Here is a 12,438-nt window from a genome sequence, read left to right as displayed (position 1 = left end):
TGAGTTGAAACCGTGGTGCCAGTAGCCGAGTGAAGGTGCTGTTGGAGAAGAGTAGTATTCATATTTTGGTGTCTCCGAGCTGTTAACACTAAATAACGATCTTCATTGGGCGTTGTTGCCTGTCTATGACCTTGCCCTGGTCTTCGGCCTGCACTTCCAGTTTCCAAAACACGGTTTCAGATCCTGGAAATCACACTTTGTTATACTCCAATGGCTTGCGCTACTTCGGCTTGAGTTTGGCCCCCTTCTAACCTACCAACAACTCTCCAAGCTTCTGAATCGGTTAAATGACTTCGCTGAGACATCGTACTCATCGAAACAAAGCAGTCACTGAATGCCAATCATCCTTGTCTTCATTGTCTTTTATTTAGTTGAAAATCAAATTTCATTCGCTGCCGCTGAAGCGACGTTTTTGACGTCGAACTCAAAATTAGCATACTCCACAGTTTGAAAATCAGAAAAATTTGCATTTGTGATTCTCTTCTTCCATTTTCGGCAAAAAAAAAAAAAAAAAATTCGCTTATATCTTTATTTTATATAAAACTTACAATATCCTTTAATTGTTTTGAGCAGTTTAGTTTGCCTTTTCAATTTTTTTGATCGATTGCTCTTACAAACATTTTTAGTGCACCATCAGTTAGAAAAGAATGATAGTTCCCTTTTAGTTCCCTTGAGTAGGCAACTATGGCCCACTGTGTTTGTTTTTCTACTCAGTCAGACTACTCCTACTGTCAGTTGCTTGGACAGGATAGTGACTAGTGCTTGTGGCTGTCATACCAAGGGTCCTGGGTTTGAATCCTGGAGAAGGAACATATACTGTATGTATGGCAAGGGAGCACTCAAAATACATGGTGAACGAAGTCCTCTTCAGAGGATGGAGGTAGGGGAAAGAAAGGTGGTAGACCCTTGGACTGTCTCTGGTGTATTCTCCCTCGAAATTCCAATTGGAGAGGAAGCTTAGCAGTTAGCAAGGCATGGCAATAGCTAGTATGACTACATGGATGCACATATGCTGGCCTTGCTTCAACCTGTATATCACCATTTTGAAAGTGTGTTGCTTTTCACGTATTAGCTTGCGAAAAATTAGTTGCTGATGAGTTAGTGACTTTTCTATATGGGTGCCAATAATCAGAAAGTACCAAATCAAATTTGCCAACTTTAGTCTGCTTTAACCCAAAAAAAAAAAAAAAAAAAAAAAAATTCCCCTGAACATTTTTTGTTATTATACTAAAGGAAAATTCAGATCATTTTCTGCAGTTTTCAGTATGAAGGTTTGCAATGGAATCGTATGGAGAATTTTATATATGACAACCTTAAGTTATGTAAACATACCAGTTGATTATACCAGATTTTATTCTTTTTTAGGAATCCTGCGGAAGTTGCTCATACGTGTCGTGGAACCATAAATTTAGTTAGTGCCGTTATACATACAGTGGATTCAAGTAATTTTGTTATTTCAAATGGAGGAACTCAAACATTCCACTTAAAAGCAGCAAACGAAATCGAGAGGCAGCGATGGGTTACTGCTTTAGAGCTTGCAAAAGCTAGAGCAATTAGAATCACTGAATCTGGTACTTTTCTCAATTCTTGTTATATTTCCTTAATAATTTCTCTCTATTATGTATATGTAAGATTGAATTAATTAATTGAAATTAATTGAAATCGAAATTAATTTTCTAATACTTTCGCAATAGCTGCAAAGTAGGATAATAATTATTTATTTACTAAAGTAATATTGATTATATTATCTCCTAATATAAAGTTTGTAGAATATATCTGAATGAAGTAACCCGGAAGCACTGAAATTTAATCCCAAAAATGATATTTTTAAAGGAACATGAAAAATAGAAACGGACACTTTTAAAATAAATATTAATAAACTAAGTAATAATTTTCTTCATTGATCGGAAATTAGTTGACTTTTCAAGGAGAAATAAACCAACCCCCATTCAATTAACAATAATGAATAAATGCAAAGGTGTTTCATCTGTTACTCAAGTAAGAAGCATGATGCCAAACTGGCAATTTGAGTTAAAGCCAAACTTGTAAGTCGAGTTTTAATCCAATTAGTGAGATGAATTAAAGTGAACTACTATAAAGAATTAATTTTAAATGTAGCAGTTCCATTAAGTTAATGAATTGTTTAGAAATCTTGAGATATTATTGCCAAATTGAGTAGGAGTAAATAATTTCTCTGCTAGATAGTGGTAGTAAAAAATTTTTTATCATTTGTTTGAGTAAAGTGTCCTCAACACCCTCGCTTTCATGCATAATCATGCATAATTCAAATCTATTTTTATAAATGTAATAAACAGAATTTATTCTTTGCTATATTTATGAAATGGAATTCAAAGTAATCCTTAAAAACATAATAAACATAAACAACGCAATCTTTTCAAAATTAATGAAATAGAAGTTGAAAAATTGAAATATATTTATAAAATAAGGTACAAGGAAATGTACAAATTCAAATGCACATAATATACATAAAAGGCCAGAATATGAATTAATTAACTTACGTTCTTTTTAGTGTTTGTCTGTTTTCTTACTGAGAAGGAGTGTGGTATGCTATGCTTTCTGAGATGTAGGGAGCAGCAGTGGGGACCATTTAAATTATTTATATACTAAGAAATTATTAGTTTTTTTTTTTAATTTTTAAAAAGGATTATTCTATCCCCTAGGGGAAAATTGTATAGAGAATTAAATGTACTACTATGCAGTTGGGACTAAGAATGCATTATTACTTATACTGTTAAAATTGAAAAATATTTGGAAAATTTGATTCTTAAAAGGGCAATATGAATAGTAATTAAAATGTCAAAAATATACAGTAGGATAAGTGAATTTAAAAAAAAAAAAAACTGTTATTCAGCCTTTGCTTAATGTTTCAAATAGAACTTTTCAAGGGGCAATTATATAAAACATTAAACCTGGATAATTAATGAGTGCCGAATACACTTTTCATTCTTCCTGTCATTTAGTAAACCATGCCGCGACTAACTAATCTTTCAAAAATGTTAAATAATATTCCTTTTTATTTCAAAATTACACAAAAGATATATATATATGTCTGTGTAATAAGATGAGTTGGTGAAAGTAAGTTGCAACGGATTGGAGTTGGAGAGGTTTTACTGCGTAGTTAGAAAGTTGGATGCATAAACCAAAAAACTTTCAGATGTTCATTGGGAAACATAATTTTATTCCATGATAATGCACATCATCACTATGGGTGTGCTATGAACATTCCAATTTTGTACAGCTTACATTTTGTTAAACAATGGATGAAATTAGAAAAGTAAACTCTCTGTGGCTAGCAGCAAAGTGATGCAGCGAAAAAAGCAGAAGAGAAGAGCGGAGGAGTTGGGATGCAGTTACCTTTTATACCATTTCAGATCACGTGACAGATTAATGTCCAGATGCTGGGTTCAGATTTCATCAATAAGTGCACATCAGAACTGCAGGGAGTTTAGTTAGAAAAATTATTGTTATTTTTAGAATGAAAACAGAAGTTAAAAGGCTATTATTAATTCATTATTTGAAAGATAGAAATATTTTATATTTTAAACATCTCTGTGCTGCTATGCTTAATTGTTCTCCTTTTTGTAGTATTATATCTTAACCCATGTACATAAAAATTATTGTAGTTAAATATGATATAGAAGAATAAATATTGTGAACCTTCGAATTCAGTTTTGTCAGTATTATCATTTTGCCTTTACACTCAGCCATTATGACTGATTAAGTAGCGCACAGTAAAATATCACATAAATGTATATATAATAGACAAAAAGTTATAAATTTCAAACTAATACCACAAAGACATGAAGGAAATGAAATATAAAATCAGTACAATCCTGAAACGTCCCAATAAAAAATGTAAGAAATCCCATCAACCCAGTATTTTTAAACCAGAAGAAATCATAAAAAAAAAAAAAAAAAAAAAAAAAAAAAATAGAAATGCATAAAAATATATAAAAAAAAAAGGAGAAAAATAAGAGGAATACATATGTATGTTACACACATAACATACTTAATTTTTTATTGTTATTTGTATACTTGGATGCTTGTTAGTAATTTATTGCTAAAATTTGAGTGTCCAGTATCAGGAATGATGTAATGTTTAAACTTTTGCTCTATATTGCATGTATGTATGTGTATTATATGTATATATGTGCCTATATTTGTTATATACGAGGCATATTCAGAAACTAAGTACCGTTTTAAAAAAAAAAATAGTAAAACAATTTTTTCGAATCCAACTTTATTTTTACATGAAAATACATGTCTTAAACTATTTTTCAACATAGTTTCCGCCAATGATCAAACACTTGTCATAGCGGGTGACCAGTTTTTGTGTACCATCGTCAAAGAAACTTCCCGCCAGTTTCGATAACCACGACTCCACAGCATTTTTCGTGTCATCATCAGATCCAAAGCGCTTGCCACCAAGCTCGCGCTTTATGTGCAGGAACAAGCGATAGTCGAACGGCGCCAAGTCCGGGCTGTACGACGGGTGATCGAACTGCTCCCAATGAAACTGTCGAATTAACGATTGAGTGACACCAGCAGTATGGGGCCGAGCATTGTCATGGAGCAACACAATTCCTTTACTGAGAATTCCTCTTCGTTTGTTTTGAATGGCACACCTTAGTTTTGTTAAAGTCTCACAATATCGTGCCGCATTAATGGTTTCACCTCTGGGAAGAAATTCAGTAAGCAAAACGCCTTTCCTATCCCAGAAGACAGTGCACATGATTTTTTGTGATGACATTGTCACTTTGAACTTTTGGTTTTTCGGAGAATGAGTGTGTCTCCACTCCATCGATTGTTGTTTCGATTCTCGTGTGAAATGACGCACCCAAGTTTCATCACCCGTCACAATTTGGTTTAAAAAGTTTTCTCCCTCATCACTGTATCGCGTGAGAAATGTCAGGGCACTACCAAGTCGCTTTGTTTTGTGAACATCAGTGAGCGTTTTTGGAACCCATCGGGAACACAGTTTGTGATAATTCAAGCAGTCAGACACAATTTCGAACAAAACAGTACGTGAAATTTGTGGAAATGCCTCTGAAAGAGTTGTCATTGTGAAGCGTCTGTTCTCATGAATTGCTTCATCAACTTTCCTTACCAAATCATCGGTGACAACAGAAGGCCGACCACTCCGAGCCTCGGCGTGAACATTTGTTCGACCTGCATTAAGCATTCTTACCCACTTTCTCACCATTCCATCACTTATCGCTTATTCACCGTAAACTTCTGTCACTTGACGATAAATTTCGGCCGGCTTAACATTCCTCGCGTTCAAAAATTTAATCACGGCACAAATCTCGCATTCAGCGGGAGAACTAATTGTCTTAAACATTTTGAATGTGCACAGCAAACTGAAAACACAACATAGAGCAACTAAAATGGCGACAGTTGAAAGTCAGTGAACAAGAAAGACTAGTGCGCATGCTCGGGACGCCTACCATAGTGCTGTGACGGCGCTAGAATGAAACGGTACTTCCGAATACACTACGTATATCAGCACATGCATATATACACATACATATATGTATGGCTCCCAATATCATACATATGTATAGGTGCCTGAAGTTACTGTGTATATATGTGCCTTATATATATGTGTGTATATGTGTACACACACACACACATATACATGTGTTAGAAAAATAAAGTATATATAAAAGATTAAATTAGAAACATAAATTTCCCTTCTCTATTCTGAAAATAGTAACCTGCACTGCGCGATTTCAAGACTATTCTATGTCATATGACTCTTATATAATTCTGGTGATGTTCTGGTGATTCTGGTAAATTAAACTAAAACTCAAGCAGCCAATGGTAATTTTACAGCAATATTAACTATCCAATCAAAATGCTTTGAGAACCAAAACTAACTCAGTTTGACTTAAGATTTCATCCTGAACATTACACACTTGTTTTCTACACTTTGCCTTAACTGGACTGAAGTCTGTCTGCTTCTTCTTTTTTGCTCCAAATCTATAAAAAATGTAAGCCCTTTAGAACAGGCACATTTAATATGCCGATATGTTGCTGAAAATAAAACTGAAGATTTAATCTGCCTTTGCCTCCAATTTCCTAGTCATTATGGATCAACACTTCTACGCCATCCAAATTCTGCTCGTCATTACTTCTAAGTTTGTTTCTGCTTCTGAATATATTACATATATATGAATTAATAGTAAATTAAAAAGAAGTAAAAGTCGGAATGTAAATTAGATATGAATTCAGTTCCGAAAATTATAAAGATCTATGTATATATATATGTGTGGGGGGGGGATTTTGTTTTGGGTAATCACAAACCATCTTGAAACAAAACACATTTAATGAAACTTTAATACATATACAACGTTCATTTCACTTTTATGAAACAAAGTGGTGAGAGTTCCATCAATTTCACTCATGCAGTAAGCAGTTAAAAATGAGATGCCTTGCAAGAAAAATGTTGGGCTGTGGAGTTAGAATCCCACATTTGGCCTTCCTGCTATGTGTCAACCTCAATGACATTATTCTACTCTCGACATCAAGAATTACCGGTCATCTTACATCATCGTTGTCTTTGGTAAAAGGAACCATCATCATGAATAAACTGAAATCTGAAAATTCAAAAAAATACAATGAGAGAGGGTGAGATTTTTTTTTTTTTTTTTTTTTTTTCTCCCAAAAATCTTCATCTAAAAGAAAAAACTCCAACTTTAACATTTTTGGAAAACTTCATTTCACCGTAAAATAAAGTTAGCTGAAATAAAAGTCATTATTAGGTGAAAGATCACAGTTCAGATATCATTTGTATCACTTCAGGTTTAAATAGCATAATCAGTATTATTTTCTGTTTGGGCCTATGGTTTTTTTGTATTCAACGCATGTAGTTGTTTTTGTGGGTCCTTCATGATCTTCTTCTTTTACAACATCATAGGTGCCATTATTCTTTATTTTGACAACTTTATATGGGCCTAAATACTTTAATTTTAACTTAAGGTTTGGTCCAATTTGAGTTCTTTTGATTGCTACTAAATCATTAATTTTGTAACATTTTGGAGAATGTTTTTCAAAGGTTATATGTTTTTTTATTTTCTTCCTGTACCTTGAATATTTGTTTCTTCATATCTTTTCGAAAATCTTCTCGGTAAGTTTCAAAAGTATTTTGAATTTCTGCATTAGTTATTTCTTTCAGTTTATTTATTTATTTATCTATTTATTTATTTATTTTTTCCCCAGAAGTATAATTGGTATCTGCTTGAAAAGTGGAACCATTCTGTTTGCCAATTCCAAGTATGAAATTAAGAGCTGATTTTACTTTGGGAAATCTTGTTTCTGAAGGTTCTTCAACGAAAGATTTATGCCTCTTATATGACCTTGTCTTAAATTTAGTTGATTCGTAAGTTGATGTCACACCAAATGGTGTTGAAAAAGCAGCAGCATTCCACAGGTCTCCATAATATTGCCAATCATCAGCATTAAGAATTTCCCACAACTGACAAAGTTCTTCATTTATGATACGCACTTTTCTTTCCAATTCTGCTTGTTTAGCAGATAATCTCTTCTCCATAATTTTTCTCATGCGATACTTTTCAAAAGCTAGCTTTTCTTGCATTTTCAGTTTAACATGATGAACTTATTTTTCTTGCTCAGAGAAGATTTTATCTTTGGTGCTTATTTGAAATTTTGCAGCTTCTACTTCATTCTGGGCATCAGTTAGTTCTTCTGTAACATTTCTACACTCTTCTGATACAGAAAGTTTTTTTCCAAAGATCTAACTTGTTGTTCACGAGCATTGAAATCCATTTTTGAAATGGGTTTTTCATGTATTAGTTGAACACTTTTGTTATCCATAATTGGTAAATGTCTGGGACTTCAAGAAATAGGTTGGTCATCTTTTTAAATAATATGCATTTCAATATTAGTAGAGTTTCCTTTGGCTTGTCTTCCTTTAAGTTTTTCTAACATACCAGGATCCAGTTCTTTAGTTAGAAGTTTCTCTTGCTGTTTACTCTTTTTAATTATTGATATTTCTGTTTCATCATTATATTCAACTAATTTCTCAGATTTTGAATTCTTTCTTTTTCTAGAACTCTTTGCTCTGAAGCGAGTTTTTTGAAATCATTAATTTTTTCATTACTCTCTTTGATTTCCTGAACTTTCTTAAGTGGATTTTTTCTTCTTCCGTTTGCATGCTTTCCTTCAACATTTTGCACATTTTCTTCTCCACGTTTAACATTGCTTTTTTCTTCTAATTCATCTTCAACATAATGTGTTTCTTCTATAGAGTTTTTAGTTTTATTAGGAATATAACTTTCAGTTAAGTATTTTGCTTTCGACCTATCTGCTTTATTAATATCTGAACAATTATCTTCTTGATTAAATTTTGCTTGATCTTCTACATTAAATTTGCTTCATTTTCATCTTCTACTACTTTAGATGTGCCATTATTGTTTATAATGATATACATTTGCGAAAACATTTTTCATTTTTTTCTTGAGGTGCAACATAAATATTTGATTTAATTTCACAATCATCGATTTGTATGGAACCTTTAAAATAACCAATAGATTTTATTTTACGATTACCAAAGCCTATCAGAATCAAATCGGAAGAATTAGTACTAGGTGAACCAATTACTTTGAGCTTTTACTTTTACATTATCTATCAATACAATTTTATGCATATCATTTAACTGCTTGTTTACAAATATATGAACCACATTCGCACAGATTGCAATACACACATGCGAACATTTGATGCTGCAGTATTCTTCTGTTAGGGTATCAGTCTACGTAAACTTGCCTAGCTTGGCAGCTGCTTTTGCCAGCTGCCCCGCGTGTGATATGCAGATCCGATAGCTCTTGATGCATAAAACGATTCATTTTATCACTACTAAGTCAACTCATACACTGATGACAGTGGGAGTGGTTGAGCGAGCTGTACGCTGGTTGGGTACGCACAGTGCCCTCACATACATTTGCCGACATACTTTCTTATGTGAAATCGGTTTCCTGACATATTTCTTACTCTCCACCAAATTTGAACAATAAATTTTGAATCACCCTGTATATATATGTAATGTAATTTATGTAAATTTGAGTTTTATAACAGAGTTAATTGCATTCTTTTAGTCAAGTGTGATACATTTCTCTAATTCTTTGTATTGCTTCTTTTCTAATTTTTTGCGGAACTCTTTGTGTCCCGAATCAGGAATGATCTAATATTTGGACATCTGCCCAAAATAAATATATATATTTTTTTAATCTGAAAGGTTTCAGATTTTAAATTATGTCCAAAGTTTTTTTTTTTTTTTTTTTTTTTTTAAACATTTTGTGTGTTACCTTTATTTATTAAATATCATCTTCTTTCCACTTAAACCATACAATTCAGTTCAAGAAAAATATCATAAAATAATTTTAAAAAGAGCATATTTTTAGAATTTCTGATACAAAGTCTTGTGCACTGGAAATAATACAACATTGTCATTGCTCACTTTGAAATCCTTGAGTTTGTTAATCAAAAATTCATTAAAGTTTTACAAAATATGAAATTGATTATAAAACAAATTCCAAATTTCATTCCAAATTTCTCTTTGGACTGACAAAATCCTTCCTCCCTTCCTCCTTTACAAAATCTAGGAATGGAGAATATAATTCTCAGCAAAAAAGAAACAGATGTTCCATTCTCCTGACTGACTGAAATTCTTACATGTCACTTTCAAACACCTTGATGTGTAGGGAATCTCACCATAGCCAATAGTAATACTTTGATTGGTGTTGTCGGATTGATATTGGCCAGAATTGCAATTTTGACCCTTCTATGGGTGTGTGGGAAGACAGGGCCATTGCTACACAGTTTCTATCATGTGAAATTTCTGCATGTTCTAAGCTGCCTGATACCTCCTAAAATTCTACAAATTTTACCCTTTTAAATTCTGCTGCCTATGGTGATTTTTGTCTTTCCTAATTTTTGTTGCTCTCTGCTCCTTTAAATTCTAAAATTTGTGTCACCCCCTATATACATGATTCCTAAAATTTAATATTACTATGTCAATTTGCTATTTATCTATGTTTTGTTGTAAAATCATTAGAAAACAAAGGTTACGTTATTCTGTAAAATTCTATGGAATTTTAAAATTAAGGTAATATAAAGGTTAGACTAGTTAGATTAAGATAATATAAATGTTAGACTGGTTTTAGATTTAGGAATATAATAAGTAGTTAGATAACACAATATTATACTGCTAATTCTCATTCTAGACCTTAGTTACTAAGAACTGTTGGTACTGTTCTGTGATCAGGACCGGATTCAGAAATGTATGAATGTGTATACACATACATTCATAGTTACATATACGTATGCATATATATGTAAAAACAAAGTATGCACTGATAATTCGGTACTGTGTTGTTATCAGGACCAGGCTCAGAAATGTATGCATGCATACATGAACACATGCATGCATACATACATACATTTCTGAGCCTGATCCTGATAACAAAACAGTACCAAATTATCAGTGCATATGTTTTACATGCCTGTGTTCATTTGTTATAGCAGTGTTTTGTAAAGTTTAACTGTTAAAGTAATAATTTGTAATGTGAAAAACTGCATACATTTGTATGATTTTTTAGGGGGAAAGGGGAAAACTGTAAAACTGAAAAATGAAAGGAAAAATTTAGTAATTATGATCCATTTTTCCCTCGTCAGATCATTTATAGCTAACCAAATTTTTTGGTCCCTTGAAGTTGGTTTTAGTAGGATTCGACTGTTGTTTATAAAATTGTCAAATGGTTGAAATGTGATTTTAGCTTTTTTTCCCCCCCAATTTTAGATGATGATGAAGATTTCAATATTTTACCTGCTCAATCTGAAAAGAATGAACTCCAATCCATATTAAAAACATTAAATGCTAAATTAGAAGATTTAAATACATGCAATGACCTAATCATCAAGCATGGGACTGCACTTCAACGTTCTTTGTCTGAACTCGAAACTCTGGAAACTGCTAGCGATGCTGTGAACAAGATTAAGAGTGTAAATGAAAGAGCTACATTATTTCGCATAACATCTAATGCCATGATAAATGTAAGTAGCATTTATTGCTCAATAAATGTCTCCATTACTTTAGTTTTGCTCTCCAGTTGCTAAGATTCCAAGGTCCTTGTTTTCTGTAGCAGCTTTGGAGAGAAATAAACAATTGATAAGCTGACTGCTTTTTTTATAATTGCATTTTTTCATTGTAAAATACACCATTATGCTGAATATTGGGTGTTCCAAAATAAGCTGAACCCAGAGAATGTAAAGTCTCCCATGTCCAGTGTGCCTGTTTGAGGTCACCCTATATTTTCAATCTACCATCAGTAGAAAAGAAGCTATAATTGATGTCTGAGGCATTATTAGCAACAATGTGGCCACCAGAAAGAGCCTGTAAAAAATGAATGAATGAAAAATTAAATGTTTATTTTGTGTGTATATTAATAAATTGCTAACAAAATCGTATTCAGTAAAATAATAAATAGAATTTTCTACCATGTTTATTTATATAACTTGCTTATATAATTGTATTAAATACCATAATTAATGTATGTATTAAGTTCTGTTGAATTATGTTGTTATTTTAAATATTAAATTGCTGACAAAATTGTATTATGTACCATAATAAATACATATTTGAGTTAAATTACTTCTACATGTATGTATATATATTTTAAATGGCTTATTGTGTACATATTGAATAAATTACCAATTTTTCATTTATCATGAATGTTTACAACATTTGACAACAAACTGCACTTTCTTTAGGCCAAATTGTGCTATATTCATTTTAGTTTTTTTTTTTTTTTTTTTCCCCTTTTCTTTTAGGTGTTTTTTATCATTGCGGTAAATTATCATTTGGCAGCTTCATCATGTTCAGTTGAAAAAAATAAAATCCTTGATGCATATGGAGGGGTGGACTGCCACATGCATCTGATTGGGGGGGTTGCTCGGAAAAACTTCAGATTTTTTAGCATCTGTTTCGGTTGCTTTTTTGTAAGAGAATCTTTTTGAAGTTGATTAAGATGTTTTTAATCAACAGTGAGCCAAGTAAGTGAGCCTTAACAGATTTTGGGTCTTTACCATTGAAAATGAGGTACCTAAAAACAGTAATTTTGATAAAGCTGTAAAAAATTCAAAGCCAAAGCTTTCAAAAAACATTTTTAGTGTATTTTGCTATCTGAAAAGTTACAAAAAAATTTTTTAAACCAAAAATGGCAGATTAATAAGCTTTTTTTAAAGATATGTTTGTTTGCTAGTATAAGTTTTTATTTATTTATTTTTCGAATCTTAATTTTTTTTCCATATAATTTTAATCAAATAAATGACAATTATATTTTTGGGTTGACATTTTATTTGTTGATTATTCCAATAAGTGAGGGAGATTTCCATCAT

The 12,438-nt window shown here is 32.1% G+C and overlaps 1 protein-coding gene across 4 annotated transcripts in view; it reads left to right on the top strand.

Moving 5' to 3' along the window:
* Nucleotides 1–12,438, top strand: part of Osbp (oxysterol binding protein) — a 68,568-nt gene that overhangs the window by 16,917 nt on the left and 39,213 nt on the right. For all 4 annotated transcript variants that reach the window (XM_035355474.2, XM_085812540.1, XM_035355482.2 and 1 more), the window contains 2 exons: nucleotides 1,366–1,571; nucleotides 10,841–11,094. In XM_035355474.2, coding sequence (XP_035211365.1) covers nucleotides 1,366–1,571; nucleotides 10,841–11,094 — 460 coding nt within the window. The remainder of the gene's footprint in view (nucleotides 1–1,365; nucleotides 1,572–10,840; nucleotides 11,095–12,438) is intronic.

Source organism: Stegodyphus dumicola, chromosome 3, assembly GCF_044657685.1.
Source record: "Stegodyphus dumicola isolate Sdum_Otavi_A_Nest chromosome 3, ASM4465768v1".
In the NCBI taxonomy this organism is placed as follows: Eukaryota; Metazoa; Arthropoda; class Arachnida; order Araneae; family Eresidae; genus Stegodyphus; species Stegodyphus dumicola.
Note: the sequence above shows the minus strand (reverse complement) of the source record. Positions and strands in the feature narration are given on the sequence as shown.